This window comes from Mustela erminea, chromosome 5, assembly GCF_009829155.1.
Source record: "Mustela erminea isolate mMusErm1 chromosome 5, mMusErm1.Pri, whole genome shotgun sequence".
NCBI classification, from domain to species: domain Eukaryota; kingdom Metazoa; phylum Chordata; class Mammalia; order Carnivora; family Mustelidae; genus Mustela; species Mustela erminea.
The window spans coordinates 3,339,760-3,358,295 of record NC_045618.1 but is presented as its reverse complement, the minus strand read 5'-3'; the positions used below and the strand labels follow the sequence as shown (position 1 = coordinate 3,358,295).

The 18,536-nt window shown below is 49.1% G+C and overlaps 1 protein-coding gene across 3 annotated transcripts in view; it reads left to right on the top strand.

Annotated features, from left to right (window-relative positions):
• SH3GL3 (SH3 domain containing GRB2 like 3, endophilin A3) overlaps positions 1-18,536 on the top strand; it is a 131,085-nt gene that overhangs the window by 49,874 nt on the left and 62,675 nt on the right. Inside the window, exon 1 of one of the 3 annotated variants that reach the window (XR_004285550.1) lies at positions 2,837-2,921. The exons of 1 other annotated variant lie outside the window; for it this stretch is intronic. Coding sequence is in view for 1 of the 2 variants with exons in the window: in XM_032341961.1 (XP_032197852.1) it covers positions 2,844-2,921 (78 nt within the window). In the remaining variant the exon portion in view is untranslated. Of the gene's footprint in view, positions 1-2,836; positions 2,922-18,536 lie in introns of those variants that run through there. One more of the 3 variants, XM_032341961.1, reaches the window with a different exon arrangement.

Sequence of the window (18,536 nt, the reverse complement as noted above, 5' to 3'; positions counted from 1 at the left end):
GGCGGTCCATCAGTCACCGCAGAGTTCACGGGCATGCCGTTGATGAAGTTCTAGAACCTAGGTGAGGTTCGGTGGGCTGAGGTCCAGAGCCGATGACCAAGAAAGAATTCTTGAGACATCTTTGGTGCAAAAGGTGGTTTATTAAAGCACGGGGACAGGACCCGTGGGCAGGAAGAGCTGCTGCCCCGGGTTGTGAGGGTCGGCATGTTATATACCTTGTGGTTGGGGGAAGGTGAGGGGAAGGGATGGGAGATTTCAACAGAGTTCTCACATGTTAGGGAGGGCCTACAAGGTGCCGGGGGAGGCCTTGCCCTTATGGCCTGATCAATGTCGTCTTTAGGTCAGGCACTAACATCAAGATAGTTGGGAGGTTCTTGGTGGGGTGTTATGATCCGGCTGTCATTTACATTCCCTTCTACCTCAGCCTCCTCCAGTTTATGGTGGGAGGGAGACATTAGGGCTTCAGGAACTGAGAGTTATTTGCCTCTGGAAATTTGTGCTATTGATAAGGTAACCTCCCTGTTTAGGTCTCTAGGACATCTGTAGAGCAAGGGAGATTCCTGTTCTGCAGGACTGCGATCCCTGCAAGTTAACTGTTTATCGTTTTATGGCAGTCAGGGGTGCCTGAGGAATGCTACACATATGGAGGGGAGCGGGTGAAGAGGGGGTGCAAGGCGCCAGCTTTTGCTCTGTCCTCAGCCAGCCTCCTGCTCCCTCATCACCGTGGAGGGGGTTTGAAGAAGTTGTTGGATCGAGACAGAACTAGGTCAAGGTTTTGAACATTAAGCGTGTAGGGTGTTAATTACTTGGTCATGGAGAGGAGATTTGTTTTCTGCGAGATCATCTGTGACTGCGGAATAAAGTCCCATAACGTGCTGTCCTGGCGCTGATGATCTCTTCCACCTCCTGTGCGAGCCTAGGTCTGCCCAGACGCTCCACTGTGGAGCACACTGGGTGTGTCACCTTCTGGGCCTGGACACACAGGACACCTACGTCCCCTGGGGCGTTTCCTTTCACCTGGGAACTTCCTTCCCTCCTCTCAGCCTCTCCAGTGGCCCCCACTGTCCAAGGCTAAGTGCCCATCTTCCTTCCCGTCTGAAGTCTTTCCTACCGGCCCCGAGATCTTCCCTCCAACTCTGCCGTCAACTTGACGTCACGTGCCTTTGGTCTTTGGGGTTTGCTCCTCTCTCTCTTGCTCTGCCCCGTGACCTTCTGTTGATTTCTGCTTCCCACGCCACCCAGGGCATGACGAATCTTTCCCACATGGAGTTTTTCCATTGAATCCTAAAAGTGACTAAGAGCAGAAATCACAAATGAGTAAGGATCCCAAGTGAGTGATCGTCATCCTTGGATGATTACGGGACAGACACGAAATTTGGAGCACTGAGAGGTACGGTGGCGGAGCCGTCCTCCTGGAGGGAGTCTCCGTTTACTGAATGTCCCCTATAGAAAAGACCGCGAGAAACAGCCCAGACCAGAGGTATTTCCCACGTGTTGTTCTTCCTTTCGTACTGCTCACAGGCAGCTCTGCTGAGCCTCCTTACCGTGGGTGGAGATGACGGGCTAAGGGTGCCTGCCTGTAAGAGGCTTAAGGGCAAAAGTCACAGTGCCCAGGGTTTGGGATAAAATAACGTGAAAAATAACTTTTCTGGGATACAATGAGCTGTGACACCCTCCACTTTCCAGAACAGTGGCTCAGCTTCTTTGAATATTGGGACCTAAAGAAGGATAGTTCCCTTGGAAAACTTTTCCCACTGTCATTTCAGCCCACGAGACACCTTGCAAAGCTCAGGTGCATTGGAAATACACAATGAAATGTTCAGGGGTAAAGTGGGGGGGTCGGATCTGCCTGTGCGCTCACCGCGGCTGAGGGGGGAGAGGGCGGGAGAGAGACCGGCGGGGCGGGGGACAAAGCCGGTGAAGCGACATTTAGGAATTGGCGGAGGACGTTGGAGAGCTCTGTGGGACTGGGGGTTCCTTGTAAAATTCTGGCAACACCTCTGTAAGCCAGACATTTGTTTCAAAAAATTATTTTAAAAAAAACAAAAGCAAATTCTTTTAACTTTTTCCAGTTATAAAGAATGAGACAATTGCAAAAATGGTTGCGTGTGTGTATGTGTGTGTTTTAATCTGTGGTAGCACATTGTGTTAAGGATGGTTTTTCCACCATCACCAAGCGGTCAACTTGGTCTCACATCGTCCGTCGGCCTGGAGCCAGCGTCGGGTACCCCGTTCCGCCGGTTCAGGGCCCCGTCCCCCAAGACCGCCCCCTCCCTCCTGCTTCTGACTCCTGCTGCCAGTCGGGGTTGTTCCCAGCTGGACACCCGAGGTTCCCTCCTTGGGCTCGATTTATCTACCAGAGCTCAGAGAAATGGTGTATTTATGAGCTCCCCGGTTTATTATGAAAGGATGGAACTCGGGAACAGCCAGATGGGGCATGGGGACGGGGTGTGGGGCTTCCGCGCCTTCGAAGTGTGCTGTCCTCCTGGAATCTCCGAGGCATAAGCTTTTTGGTGCTCTCAAGGGGGTCCTCATGAAGGAATGACGGAAGACAATGTCACTCAAGACCGTCCAGAGGTGGTCGGAGCTCTGTGCAGGAACAAAGGCCACATCCATCTCTTGGACCGCAGGGTTTAGGGTCCATTCTCCCAGAGACACTGCATTTAGGGCAAGAGTTGGTGGGGCCTCTTTGGACCCTGTCATAGGTCCGACTTCCGCTCCCTGGGTGTGACCCCCTAAAATGTCCCTGTCCTCATCCCCGGAACCTGCGAGCGTTACTGTATTTTGCAGCTGTGATTAAATTCCGTTCATTATTTTTAAGTAGGTCAACATCTTGAGATGGGATGATTATCCTGAATTATCTGGTTGGGTCTGATGGAATCACAGGGTCCTTAGAAAATGCTGGCAAGACGGAGGAGGAGGTAATATGAAGTTGGAAGGCAGAGGCCCAGGTGATGGGACTTAGGGGCCCGGAGTCAAGGGATGCGGTGGCCTCTAGAGGCTAGGAAAGGCGGGGAAGCGCCTTGTTGCCCAGGGCCCCTGGAGGAAACCAGCCCTGCTCATGCCTTGATGTGGGCCCTGGGAGATGCATTTAGACTTCTGACCCTCAAATCTGCAAGGGACTGCCTTTGTGTTGTTGAAGCTGCGAAGTTTTGGGTTCTGTTTTACAGGTGACACATACACTGGGTGGGGGCTTCTCTCCCTGAGATCATAATTAAGCCTTAGGGAGGCCAGAGTCTGAGCTCTGGATTGTCATCAGTGTTTCAAAGCCTTGTCAGCAGGCCCAAATAAACTATGTTCACACTCTGCTGGCTCCCCGGGCCTTAATTTAGTCCCCAGCTTTGATCACCTGTGTGACAGATGGACCTGGAAAGAGTTCCAGAGCCAACAGGCAGAGCGCCTGACATCATGCGCAGAGGTGTCACGGGTGATTGTTTGCCTTGGGAGGGCCTGGTTTTAGGGAGCAGGCTGTGGCCCTGGAGGGTGGGAGGGGGAGTGAAAGGGGAAAGAGTGAACGCTGACTCAAGTGACCCCTTTTTTTAAATAAGGGACTCCTTGTGTTGAGTTTAACTTAGTTTGAGCACTAATATTATTACTCAAATACGTATAAACATAAAAGTTAAGTGTTTACTTATGCTTGTAGCTTTGGGGCAACTGTAAGATCCAAAGTTATTTCAAGTTCAATGCAAATAAAACTGCCCACCCGGTAGAATGCAAATTAACAGCCCTGGGTTAATGTCACGGCGAACGTTGCTTTGCTGAATCGAAATTGGATGTTCTCCACACAGCTTCTCGCACATTTATGAAGTTGTAGCCTGTTAGTCTTTGTTTCAGCTGAACTCTGTTCTCTAAGAAGACATCGTTATGTTGAAAGAAGCCTGTCCATCGCAGTAATTGATTGATTTGTCCCCCGTTTTCAGACCCGAATGCAGATGTTCACAGATTCTCGTTTGTGTAAAAATCAAAACAGATGCAGGTGAACCGTAGCATTTACTAGTGTGCACTCCGTGGGTAAAGGCAAGGTCGTGGCCGTCTGCGGGGAGGGAGGAGGTGGTGTGGTGCAGGGGTGTCTGGGAGCCCTCTCCATTCCTGGCAGTGTCCGTTTCCTGACCTGGGTATTGTTTCTTGTTTCTGGTTTTTGTTTTTGTTTTCTTTTTTTTCCTATGCTGCTTTCTTTAGGGCATGAAACGTAAGTGTACGGACAGTTGGATTATTATAAATGAACAGTAGTGTGCCTCCGTCAGAGCCAAGAAACAGAACATTGCTAGCACCCCGGAAAGCATGTTCTCTTTCTAGTTAATCCTCCTCTTTCCCCTAAAAGTAACTACGATCCTATCCATGGCAGCAGTCACTTACTTATTTATAGTGGAACTACTAAAGTAGGCAACCCTAAATACTGTGGATTACTTTACCTGTTTTTGAACTTAATGAAGACCAAGTCATGTTGTGTATTTTCTTTTGTGTTTAACTTCTTTTCACCCGATATTTATTTTTTAAGAGCCATCCGTGTTGTTCTGGGTCGATGCACTCCCTTCGTTTTTAATTGTCCTACAGAATACTGTCATATGCCACGTGAACCTACAGTTGTTAGGATGCAGTAATTAAGCCAGAGCGCGTGTTTGGAATCGAAGAATTGCAGTTTGGGGTAGCAACCCAAAGAGCGTCCCACCTTGGAGCAAAGGTCAGGGGTTTTTAAAGCAAAAAGAGAATGTTTGTATGTTGTTTACAAACAATTTTTGATTTGCCCCAGCAGCAAAATAGTTCTGACTGAGGAAATTTGACTGCTAGGGCTATGGCTAAGCAGAGTCCCTCACTGAAGGAAGTGGCCGGTGTTCTGGCTAAGTCCTTGGAATATTTGCGGTTTTCCCAGGTCAGGAGTTCACGGTTCCCCCAGTAAGGACGTGCACAAGGCCCTTCCCCTTAATACGTCCCAGCCAGATTTTAAAACCTCTTGGCATAAGCAGCCCCATTTGATTTCATCTGGCACAAACTCTCCCATAGTTTGTTCATCCCTTCTCCTCTTGGTAGATTTCTGGGCGGTTTTCGGTGTTTGGCTGTCACAACGTACGCTGCTGTGAACATTCTCAGACATGTCTTCTAGAGGCTATACCTAAGGGGTGGAATTGCTAGGTCAGACCGTGTACCTTACTAGATGATGCCGCCTTTCTCCAGGATGGTTTCCCGTGGTGCTTTTCATTCTGCTTTGTAGCTCCCCTGCTTTGAATGAGGTTGAACACCTGTGCATGTGTGTCTTAGCCATTTGGATTTCCTTTTTTGTGAAGGGTCTGCTCAAATATTTTGCCCATTTTTCTATTGGATTTTCTTTTTCTTTTTCTTTTTTTTTTTTAATCCAAAGGATATATGTTCATTTCGGATCTAAGCTTTTGTCAGTTGTGTATCGATTGTGTTATTACTGCAGACATATTCAAACTCTTAATCGTGTCTGTTGATGAATGGAGGTTCTTGGTTTTAATGTAGCCGAGTTTTTTAGTTTTCTTCCCCCTCAGTGGTTAGTGCTTTTCTGTATTCTGTTTGAGACGTCTTTCCCTATTCTAGATTACGAAGGTATGTATTTGGTCTTCTAAGGCTTAATAGTTTGTTTTCACACTTAGTAATGCACGTTAGGAGCTACAGAGAGTCTGAAATTTTACACTGCTTGCACACTAATGAGTTAGCCAGCTCGGGTTCATGAATGCTGGCAGAAGACACAAGCCACTGGATCAGAGACAGATGACTATATTTCTCTTGGCGATGGCAGGTGTGACAGTTTCAGTATTTTCTGGGGCCAGTGCCCCAAGTCCTGAGTCCCACAGGGCAGACATTAAGAGAGCCAGCAGACTCCTGTACGTGTACTACATTGGTTATAGGGGAGGAACCTGAGCCTAGGGAACCTGAATGTTTTATAATGGGCAGTAAGCCTGCCCAACCTTTGCTCCAGAGGCAGACATTGTCTTCATGATACTGGACAGTCAATAAACCTATCCGTTTCCCCGGAGAGAGACACTGTACCTTCTGGGACTGGTCGTCATCTGAACACCGTTGAAAAGATAGTCTTGAATAAGAGAGTAGAACCTCTGGTTGCAAGACTCCCAGAAACATGAGAGACCCAGGGGGAGATCTCACGACAGTGGAGCCCACCTGTTACTAAATTGTGTGTCCCGAGGAGTAAGCGGCTTCATTTTCCACACTGGTATAGTTATCCCTGCACCAGGGACTGGGAAAGTGGCTGACGCTGTCTTCCCAGGGTCAGCTGCCAGGGGGTCGGGCACTGGGGTTCCTGCCGCAGAGGTGGGAGGGCTGATGGGTGCTGCTGGACCCTCTGGAGGAGGGGCTGACGGGACTCTGTGGATGGTGGGAGGCATCACCTTCTTCATCAGATCCTAAAATGCATTATTGTCCACACAGAGCAAAAGCAGACATTTAAAATTGGCTTGTTCAGTATTCAGCATGAAGCTGCCTTTAGCTTCTGAAAGTTGAGTTGACGGACTGTGGGCCCAGAGTTCTCTGCCTGTCCGGCTGGCCTCTTTGTGAGGTTTTAGTTTCTTGTTACTGATACTCGTTCTTTCCTTTCCAGTCTGAAAGTCAGCCTCGCTGGCAGAGTGTACGGTAGCCAACTTGCCAGGTTTGTGCCGTGGAAAGTGCTATTTTGTGAGCAAAACACAGAATCTGTCACAGAAGTAAACACACTATAAGGCAAAGGGATTATGTATCATAACTCACGGTGCAGGTGGGACCCAGAAACCACGCCAGACATTCCTGGTGAGAGGGATTTCTGATTCTGCGGGGGTTCAAGTCTGGAGGAACCAGCACGGAGCTGGAATAATCCTGAGAGTGGTGACTCGCGGGAGCAGCTGCTTCCCAGGGGCCAGAGGGGATGGGGACAGAGGGAAGAGGTGCTGGTACAAAGCTGCGTGGTCAGAGGAGAAGCACCCGTGGGTCATGATCACCCGCAGGGGCGGTTGGAGCTGGGATGCCAGGTGCCTGCACTCTGGGTGCCAAGAGCGGGAGCCGGAGCTTCTCCTGGGGCTGGCGGGGCGCTGCAGGAGCCCGTCCCGTCTTCCGTGCTCCTCCTTCCTACTGTTGGAACGTGACGGGAAGCCCCAGCGACACAGACTGCTGAGTCCCAGCCCCGGGGCCACCCAGTAGTTGTGGAGGGTGGTGCTAGAGCTGAGAGACAGTAGGCAGACAGCCCTACAGACTCCGAGCAGACGACCGTCCAGACGGGGACATCCGACAGCAACGTGAAGACCGTAATGCCCATCTCACTGCGAGGTCCAGGGACCGTGGCCTGTGGGTCCTTTTTGGGTGATGGCCGGGCTCTCTGGTCTGTCCACATGAAGTCGTGGCTCCCAGCAGGGGCTGGGTCCTCGCCGCGGCCAGTGGAGGCTAGGGTGGGAGCAGGGCTTGGGTCTGATGATTTTCAAAGGCAGGTGGAACTGGTTTGAGATTTTTGTGCGCTTTTGAGGCCACAGCTAGGAGTCCTAACATGTGAGGTCTTGTTCGAGCCCCTCTGCCGATCACCTGGGTAGCAGGTGCCGTCTGGGAAAGGCATCAAGGGAAGGACGGATGCCGAGGGGAAGGAGGTGGTGGGTACGGGGCATGTCGGGCTCGACCTCCGGGGGCAGCTGGGTGTGCGCATCTGGAGCTCAGGAGACTGATTCGGGGCTAGAGAGAAGACGTTGGGTGCTTGATGGGAAGTGAACCTTTGAGAGTGTCCGGAATTTTCCAGGAGAGCGAGAAGAGATGAGGGAAAAGCTGAAACCAGAGCCCACAGGAGCTTGTAGAGGCAAGAGGGGCCATCCCAACAGAAAGCTCTTCTCGAACCTTTCATCTTGGCCGTTACTTACTCGAATGGTCACAGAAAGCACCTGCCACAACCATGCTGTAAGTTGAAAGCTCAAACCCCGAAGTGTTGCGGTAGGGACGGTCTCCCTCAAACCACATCTGCCACAAGCGCGGTGCTGCCAGTACACCCCACAGCATGTCCCCTCCCTGCATGACTGGAGTGGGGGGTGGGGTGGGTACAGGTGTGTGTGTGGGGGCAGGGGTAGCATCGCTCGTGCTCTGTGCTCCCACGAGTCTGACCACCCTAATTTGCCTCTAGAATTGAGTTTGAGTCACAGATTTTCCTCCCTTGCTTTGTCATTACGGTTTTTTTTCTTTTTTTTAAAAGAAAGCAAAATTTTTAAACTTTCTGAGTCAATCTCCGTTTGGCCAAGAAGAGGCAGGATATTTGTGCCAGCTCCAGTCTGCTTGGGGACCACAGAATCAGGGTCTCTTTCTGAGTTGGGGTATCCAAGCAAACCAGCGTGGCCACAGGAAGATGACTGGGAAAACTGTTTTTTTATTTTCCTTTTTAATTATTATTTTTTATTTTATTTTTGTCTTTTTTTGTTTGTTTGTTTGTTTTGTTTTTTTAAAGCTTAACTCCCTTTTCCCATAAATCAGAGATGTTTCGCATTTTGAGAAGAGCTGATAGACCCACGTATGAAGTTACACGGCGAGATACAGGGGTGATGTCTGTGTCGTGAACAGGCTTTCGTTTTGGCGAAGGACTCTTCGCTGACACCTTTCAATCAGCTTCTGAAGTGAATTTACAATGTGTTTGGAATGACGAAAACCACATTTACACACAGGTTTTCAGGAGCACAACCCGGAGAGGAAGGGCGGTTGTCTGATGTTGACCTCTTTTCTCTTATCAGCATCTCAGAATAGATCGGCCCTGCATCTTTTTTGTTGTTGTTGTTACGGCGCCTTTGCAACCCCATCCGTGGCGGCTCACTTGATTTTTTTTAGCCTTTTAGCCTTGAGCTGAAACATGACGTGGTGGAAACCCACGAGTATTTTCAGGTGCCTGTCCTTGGAAGAGTGTGGAAGGGCAGGGCTGGGAGGGAGGCTTTGCAGGGAGGTGGGGGTGGGCGCCCAGGGGAAGAGGGGAGCATCTCTGGGGCAGAGCCGGGAAGAGGGTTCCTGAACGGCGTACCCCAGGCACTTGCCTGAGCCCGTTCTTCCGCGGGGCTGCCCCGTGATGGGGGCGGATCCCGAGCCATTCCCAGCAGCACTGAGTTTTCTAACCTGAATTCTGGAGTTATGACTGAGCTGACATTCTGCGTTTGGGGAGCTTTTAGGAAATCCGGTAAATGTCCTGGCCTTCCTCTCTACACGCAGACCCAACCTTGGTTTAGGCATCTGGTGTGGCCTCAAGTACTTGTATCTTTATTTTGTTTTGTTTTGGCTATTACTCTTCTCATGTCTCATTGGCCTCAAGCCTCCAGAAACCACCGAATGTGAAGTTCGAGAGGATTCTCCTCCCTGATACGCGGGAGCCCTGCGCTGCTGAAAGCAGCAGAGACCCCCAGAGATACCAGAACCTTCTAGCTGTGAAGGTCCTGGTTGGTGCTGAACGGTGTTAAATTTAACCCAACAGCAAAGGCCCGAGGGCGTGGCCAAGGCCACAGAAAGCAATTGTACTACACGGATGACTTTTTCTTGGCCTGTTGGGGTGGTTTACTGAAGGGTGGCTCCTCTTAGGGTCCTGGGGAGGTGTGTGGGGTTGGGGTGGTGAGAGCTGGGGTGGATCACAGGAACCATTAGGGGGCCTGCAGGGGCCTCTAGGGCCCCAGAAGTTTTTATTTGCAAGGTGGTGCCTGAATCAGCCTTTTCCCCCCAAAGCTTCAACACACAGAACTTGCTCACCCATTGTTTTCTTAAAAACAACAACAAAAAAAGAGAAAATCTAAGTTCTGTGTTCTTTGTTGTTTTGCTGTGAGCGATGTATCTTCCCGTTTTCAGAGAGAAATCACGTACATTCATCATGCTTCCCACCTGTGACTTTCTGTTCAGCTGTTTTATTTTTAGAGGAGGAGTTAAAAAAAAATCCCATATAACTCGTTTACAGAGAGATCCAGATAAAAATCGTAAGTTACCATTTTTGTGTTTTTTCCTTTTTTTTTTTTTTTTCCCCTTCTCTGGAGGATACTGAAGCGACAGGTTTGCTTTCCTTCAGTTGAGAGTCAGGATTTTCTTTTCTTATCATCTAGCAACTGGGTGATGAGATGCTTTCTTTCGAAGGTCTTTGGGCCGGGAGACCGTGGTTTTGAGGCATTATGGTTATTTCCTTGCTATCATTCAGGGCCCAGTTCTCCAGGACTTTTACTGGAGAAAAGTGTCACTCGTAGAAATTCAAATGAGATCCTTAACGTGCCCTTCATATGTTTTTGGGGAGCAGTCTGTGGTCAGGGGCCCTCTGTTCGGTATGCCCCCTTCGGGTGCTGGCAATCCCACGAGGAGTAGGATCCGGGCCACCGGAGAGGGCCACAGGCCCCCGCAGAGGGCTGACACGTCACAGTCTTCAGTGCGGGGTGATGAGGGCTGTGGGAGCACTTCCCCACAGGAGGGGGGGTCCCCCAGCCCCCAGCTGGGTCTCAGAGCCACAGGCCTGCTGGGTCCGAGGACCAGCCAAGAGGGTTATTGGCTTTGCACAGGACAGAAATAAAACGAGTAGAGAGGACGTGAGAGCAGAGTTGACGGAAGCCGTCGGGAGAGTGCAGATCTAGACAGAGCCTCTGAGGGAGGCTCAGAAAGACCAGAAGAGCGAGTCTCAGCTTTGCTTGGGGCCTGGGGTTTTTACTGAGGATTGGGGTGTCTGGTGCACGCGGCTGCTCAGACATCCAGGAACAGAGACGAGTGTTTGGCTGTTGTCCATGGTCCCTCATACCCTGAAGCCAGGGTCTCGGGGAGTGGGTGGTCTTGGAACAGTGTTGTTCCTGATGATTCTGCCTGGTCACTCCTCAGATAGCACCTGTTGTTGTGTTAGAAGATTCCAAAGCTCCTCCTTGACCTTTGCAAGAAGGACCTGCCTTCCGTGTTCTATAAAGTACGTACAAGGCAGAGGGGCAGGTCCTAGCAATAGCAGCGCAGGAAAAGGAACAACAGAATCAGTTTTTTATGGGATCCCTTTACTTTCCTTGTTCATTAGGAGGCAGGCTGAGCGCACCGTGACCCTTGAGCTGTGCCTTGAAGGGCAGCTGGGACGAGCCTTCCTTGCAGGCAGGAAAGAACAAGGTGCTTCTGTGTGACTCAGAGTTCAGGAGTGGAGGAGTGTCGGGGGTGCGCACGGGTTTGGCAGTGAATGAGGCCGGAGAGAGCTAGACGGCAGCCAGGTCGTGGTGGGCACGGCGCTCTGGGTGTGGGAGTATGGGCTTTCTGCTAAAGGCAACAGCCTAGGGGGGGTGACACTTTGTGGTTGGTGTTTTGAATATCTCAGAGGAGGAATCAGAGCCCATTCAGGGGGGCTGTTAGAGCAGCTTGTGGGTGAGATGGCGGTGGCCTGACTGAGGGTGCCCTCGTGGGGCTGGAGGGGCAGAAACGCACTCGAGAGTCGTTTGGGATGTAGGGGGGACAGGAACGGGCGGCTGGTTACGTGGTGGGGCTGGGGGAGGATACACGAGGGACGACCGGGAGGGAAGACAGACCGGTGGCATCTCCGCAGGTGCTCACTTTTACTTACGTGAGACGCATGTGTGCGCGCGCGCGCGCGCACACACACACACACACACACACACACACACACACACACATGTTTCTGGGTTTCTGGGAGTCCCTTAGGATTTCTATAAGGTCTTCAACAACTTCCAGGTTCCAGACTTTCTCGACTGGGTGCGTGGTGCTTCCTCCACCGATGGAGAAAGGAGTAGAGGCCAAGGAGGAGATGTGACGAGTGGAGTGATGGGTTCGTTCATTTTTAAATTGTGTGGTTGGGGTGTCCTTGGGGAACCCGGAGACAGAGTCCAGCAGGCAACTGGGGTGTGAAAATCATTGACGTTTAGGAGAGCGGTTTGGGCTGGAGGGGACAGATTCCCATCAGCAGCATGTGTAGGTGGGTGCATACATCATGGGGATTGATTAAATCACTGGGGACAGATCACGCAGGGCCAGAGAGAGGGTCAAGACGGTGACCGTGCTGGAACACAGTGAAGTCACAAAGGTCAGGAAGGAGTGTCTGGGGAGTCAGGGGAGAATGCTAAGGCCACGGAGGCCACGGAGGCCACGGGAAGGGATACTTGTCTTTTCCTTTTTAAGGTTTTATTTGAGAGGGAGAGAGAGGAGCAGAGGGAGAAGGACAAGCAGACTCCACACGAGTGCAGAGCCCGACGTGGGGGCCTGATCCCACCACCCGGGCATCATGACCGGAGTTGAAATCAGGAGTCGGATGCTTAACCGACGGAGCCACCCGGCGCCCCTAAAAGGGCTACTTTCGAGCAAGGAATGGTCAGTAGCGTCAGAATGCTGAAGGAGGCCACGTGAGCTCAGAGCTGAGATTGATTTTATTCTGGGGGATTTAGAAGTTGAAAGGTCCCCGGGGAGCACAGTTTAATTGGAAGCAGACTATAAATTGTGTCAGTCAGGAGTGAGCGTGGCTGCAAGTCACTGTGGCACGTCCAGGTCTGGATTTCTCTCGTTCACCAAGCGCGGAGCCCGGGGCGGGGCTGCTGGGGGTGTTGAGTAGGTTGGGAAAGTCTCTGCCGTTTCCTTGGTCTCTGCTGGTTTCTGCAGCCGCAGACGTCACGGGTCACATTCCAGGTAGGAGGAAGGAAGAGAGAGCGTCAGCTTTCTGTCCGGTGACATATCATTGTGTATCACCTTTATGCCACAGTTACCCAGAAACCCCCACCCCAGGGGCTTCTGCTCGGTCTCGCTGGCTCTCATGGGTCACCCAGTCAGTTGTGGTCGTGGGAGCAGAGGACGGCACGGGCACTGGTGGCCTAGTTAGTCTTTGGCTGGTCTGGGTGTGTGGCCACCTTGAGCGACACCCGGGTACCACTAGCGAGGTGGGGGAGGCTGTCCCGAGTGGGCAGCTGGCAGGGTGGCGCTGACCCTAGGGGGTGGGATGTGAACGGGCAGTGGGGAGACGCGGCTGGTCTGTGCGGAGGCTCTTGAAGAAGCTGGTCCGAGAAGTGAGGGGAAGGGAACCAGAGGGGAACGCGGGGACATTGTGCGAGGTCCCGTGTGAGGATGGGAAGGGCGTGAGTCCTGTCGACCTTGATTCCGCCGGGGTCTTCACAGCCTGGCCGATGCCCAGTGAGCTCGGAGACGGGGGTAGGGCTGGGCGGCAGGCAGCCCATGGCCATCTGGGAGGGTGTGCGCTCTGATTGTCCTCCCTGAGGCTCCTTCCCAGAGCCGCTGGCCCTCAGTCTGTGGTGGGAGGAGGGGACAGTGGGACAGGGGAGTTTCTGGTGGCTTCTTTGACGATGCAGGTGGCTCTTGCTGGTCCCTGACGGGTGCTCAGAGCTGACGCCCTCACTGGGGCCTCATCTGCTCCTGGGCCTCTCTGGTTGGTATTGGCTTGCCCCCCACAATGAATGCACTTATTTTTTTATTTTTTATTTTTTTTAACTGTTGGTGGCACTAACCTTCTTTTTGAAGATCCTCTTGGGGGAGGGTCCCTATAATACCACAGGCCTCACTTTGGGCCCCAGGGTTTGCTGGCCCTTGATCTGCCCTGAGTTTGGGGCTGCCTTACTTCCCAGGACAATGTATCTCTTCTGTTCTCTCTCTCCCTCGTGTCGGTGTAGGGCACGGGACTCTGGACCTCTGCTTCTGTCCATAGGTTCTTCAAAATTCATAAACTAGTTGACCCAGTATTGCAACTCGGGGGGCTCCATGAAGACCAAGAAAAACCAACAGGGAAAAGCCACTTGACTTTATAAAGGAGCAATTAATGTTTTCCCTGAAGATGAAGAGTAGTAAAAATGAATGTCAGAAAAGCTCCTTCCCTCAGACTTTTCTCGGCAACAGTAAATGCCAGAAAATACTGTAACTTGCTGTCTTCCGAGTATTGGGGAGGGAATAGACTGACATACAAATGTTCTATGTAGCTTGGTACCTAGGGGGCAGTCCACTTTTTTATCTGTTGAAGGAATGGCTGAATGCAAAGGTCTCTACTTTGGAGTGGATGCAGAGAAACGTGTGTAGCTTGTTACTTTTATAAACAGAAACATGCCCATGCCTGTGTGTGTATGTGTGTGTGTGCGCGTGCGCGCGCGCGTGTGTGTGTGTGTGTGTGTGTGTGTGGTGTGTACGCACGCACATGTGTGGGTGTCTAAACTTAGGAAAAAGATGGGAAGAATTGTCCCAGACTGTTGAGTGAATGTATCAGGAAGTAGGGGGACCTTGTAACTCAGATTTTAATAAGACTTGATCATGTTCTACATTTTGTATTTCTCATTTTTTCAGTTTTATAAAATACCGTCTACATGAAAAACAGGAGCTATCATTGGTCAAGGCTTGGTTATACAGTTTTAAAATTCAAAGCTTTGGGTTCCTGCTTATTCATTAAAACAACAACAACAACAACACAGATGTGCCATTTGTGCTAGAACTCTTTTTAGACAGCTATTTAGACTGGTATTTATTGGTAAATCTTAGGAATAAAGGATTCTCAGCATCAGCTTCCTCCCTCCTTTCGAAGGTGAAGGAATTTTCCTCAGAGCACAGGATGGCTTGAGGAGGATGAAATATGTTTTTCCAGCCAGACTGTTTCATGTGGTACAAAATGTATTCTTTGATTTGATTTTATAATTCCCTTCAAGGGCTGTTTGACACTGTCCTTGTGAGGTTTTTGCCTACTTAGGTCAGTGAAAAGGGACCATAACAAAACAAATGAAAACAAAGGAAGAAAGGAAAAGAGAAACTTCCTCCCCTAGTCCCAGGGGAATCCTGGGTTCCCGTGTGGGTCTGCCTGTGGTGTGGACCCCATGCACAGAGTCCCAGAAAGAGAGTGACCTTGGTGATCAATTACATTCCCCAAAGACTCTGCCTTAACCATGCAGGGCCTTCCACAACGAATATTCTAAAGGATCACATTTTGCTCTGAAAGAGATCAGTCGCCACGAATACAGGCTAGAATCAAACTTTTGAAAAGGTTAGACTCATGGAGTCCTACAACTGATGATCATTGGATTGGGCATACATGTGGACATACTTTTAAAGAAACATAATGAAATTTATGGGGAAAAATGTCAATCTCATCCAACAACCCTAATTGAAAATGGCCAAAGAAATACAAAACTGTCATCAGTGCTAGAAACTAGAGAAGTCCTCTACCCCTATGTCACCAACTTGGAGGAAGTTCTGCCCAGTAGAGTGCAAACTGTCTCCTTGGCCAAATGATAGATACCGCTTCTGAGAAAAACTGCGGTATGCAGAAAGTAAGTAGAAGAGATTCTACTAGACTAAAAAGTTAGAGGCTGTCACTGAGGCTGAGTCCTCTTAGCTCCATGCCTAGGCTGAGCGGAGTCAGCCTCAGCGATAGCCTCTAATTTCTAGGCGTGTTGCTGAGAGGAGTCAGCCTCTGCATATACGGGGAACATTTACTCCAGTTGGAACCCCTCTCCCCCTGGTGGGTTCACAGTTCAGAATCAGCCCCTGTAGGAAGCCCGAAGTCATGCCTGGCCTGAGGACACAGGCCTTCCTGATAGAGTGGGTGGGGTACTCAGAAGTAGGGTGATCCTGGCCACACTTAGCCAAGATGGGGTTGGGCCAAACTTCTTTCTACTTCCCATATCCTGTTGGGTTTTGGTGTGGATTCTGGGACACATTTTCTTGACTCTGGCTTCATATTCAAAGCAGTTCACCTTCAGCTTCTATCCTATGTTCACCCTTTATTATTGAGTTTTTTATTTGTTTGTTTTTGCCCTTTTCTGATTTGCTCCTTTTTCATTGGAGCCTTTTCTTGTTTTCTGCATATAGTATCTTCTCATATGTATCTGTGGGAGTTAATGAGAAGTCTTAGAAGTTCCTCTGTACACCTTCATCACCTCTGTTTCCTTTGGGTCATTTAATTTATTTATTAAAGATTTTTATTTTTTTTATTTGATAGAGAGGTAGGGGAGCATAAGTAGGCAAAGCGGCAGGCAGAGGAAGAGGAAGCAGGCTCTCCGCTGAGCAGGGAGCCTGACATGGGGCTCAATCCCAGGACCCCGAGATCATGACCTGAGTCGAAGGCAACCACCCAACGACTGAGCCACCCAGTTTCCCCTCCTTTGGGTCATTTTAAAGTTTCCACTTTGACATATTCCCTCATGTTCCCAGTTTTCCTTTAACTGATTCCTGGCCATCAGTTGATAAGAATGAAGGACAAGGTCAAACACTTAGGTAGTTGGCTTAGGTTTTGTCTATTTGTCTAACAGTCTTCTTTTATTACTGGAAGGACTGAGTTTTGGGTGGGTGTGGTGCCCAATGGGCTTTATACCAGGGTGAGGCCACAAGACACCAGGCTGGGAAGAAGGCTTTTACTTTGGAAATGGGGGACTTTCACTTGCATCTCTCAGGCCCTCATACCCACTTTGGGGCCCACTGATTAGAGCAGTCCCCTCTCTAGATTGTAGGTGCAGGACAAACACACTAGCTTCCCATTTTCCAGTGGTAATATTAATGGCTACTGTTTAATGAGACACTGACTTAACAGTGTCAGATGCTGTTCTCAATGTTTCCCATTCATTAACCCTAATGAGGCAGTTACTGTTGCTGTTTGATCCATACTTCGCTGATGAGGAGTTGGAGGCAGAGAGCTTCACTAATTTGCCTGCAGTTACCACTCTAGTTAGCAGTAGGACAGGGATTCGAACCAAGATGGCGCAGGGATGGGGCTGGTGGGGCCCCATTGATCCTTATTGCTTTCTGTACAGTTCTTTTAGCCGATCTCCTGATGATTTCCTAGGGGCTTGCTCCATTCTTTTTATGTTTACTCTGTTTAGACTTGGAATTTCTCTGTACAGTAACCCCTCCCCCCATCTGCACTTTCGCTTTCTGGGTTTTGATTACCCGTGGTTTGCTCTCCATGATTTTAGTGACCCCTCAGTTCAGTTATCTGCGGTCAGCCATGGTCCTGGAGCAGGTGGTCCTCCTTCTGTCATATTGTCAGAAGGTCAGTAATAGCTTCAATGCTACGTCACCGTGCCTACATCATTCACCTCACGTCATCTCCTCATGTTGGCACTGTGTCATCTCACGTCATCACAAGAAGGGTGAGCGTAGAACAGTAAGATATTTTGAGACAGAAGACCACAGTCACATAACTTTCATGACAGTGTATTGTAATGTTTCTATTTTATTATTATTGATCTTACTGTGCCTACTTTATAAATTACATTTTATCATGGGTATATTCATATACGAAAAAACAGTCTATATGAGGTTTGGTACTTTCCGTGGTTTCAGGCATCCACTGGGGGTCTTGGAATGTATCCCTGTGGATAAGCGAAGACTAATGCATGAACTTACAACTTGGGAGCAGTTTCCTATCATGTACGGATTGACCTGCTGTTTGCTTAGCTCTCTGATCCCACCTGGTTTCTGTCTTCTAGGAACTTCTTGCCATTTATGATCTGCTGCTGTCACCTTTTTTGCTTCTCAGTCCTGTTATGTGTCTGTCATATGCTTCTCTCTCTATATATGTTGTGCTTACAAGTTTATTTAAAGGTGTTTGGTACAGTGGAGGGGAAGATGTGTGTATTCAGTCCACCATCTTGATTCGATGTCTGTGATCCTTTCTATGTATATTATCTCCTGATTACCTCTTAGTGAAATTAATTGATTTCTTTATTCTGCTGCTATAATAATTAAACTTGAAGTAGCATTTAGGGTGCAGAGGACAGAGTCATCATGTAATAGCCCCCTGGGGATTTTTGTTTTAGGAATTCTATATGGTTTAGTCTGACTCTATTGCACAGAGACCGCAGATGTGGATAGTCAGACGTGAACGTTACTTCTGCTATTCAGATGGAAGAGGAAGAAACAGGCCAGCACTGTTTGTTAAACTTCCTTAGGGATAAATAAATCACGATAAATATGATGTGTGCACATGCTGAAAACATTGAATGCAGAGTTTATGGGAGGGGTGGTTAAACACTTTGAACTAAAATACAGCTCAGTAGTGATGGGTCTTAACGTTATAACATCTATTATAACAAAGTGACGCACTGCTGTAGCCAGTTCTAGATCCTGTAGCCAGATCTAGAACACATTCCTATAGCCAGTTCTAGATTTCTCTAGCCAGATCTAGATCTAGCATCCCAGAAAGCTCTCTTGTACTGTAACTTCAAGGTAACTACTACATTTTGATCACCATGGATTAGTTTTTCCTGTATTCAAATTTTATATGAATAAAATAGTACCAGATGTTCCTCTTTATTTTTGAACTTTGTATAATCAGAATCATACAGTTACATCTGAAATCTGCCCATGTGTATTTCCTACATGGGACAGGAGCACTTCTTCCTTTTTAATTGTGATATAGAATTGCATTATAGAAATAGCTGTAATCTATTTATTGTTAATCGACATTTAGTTTTTGGTTAATATGAGTAATGTTGCTTGTATATGGATTTTGGTTACATACATGGAATTTCTTCTGGGTCTTTACCTAGGAGTAGAATGAATGAGTCATAGAGTATAGCTTTTTATATATTCAATTATTGAGGATTCTGCCAGACTGTTTTCCCAAGTCATGGTACCAATGTAAAACCTGCCAAAAG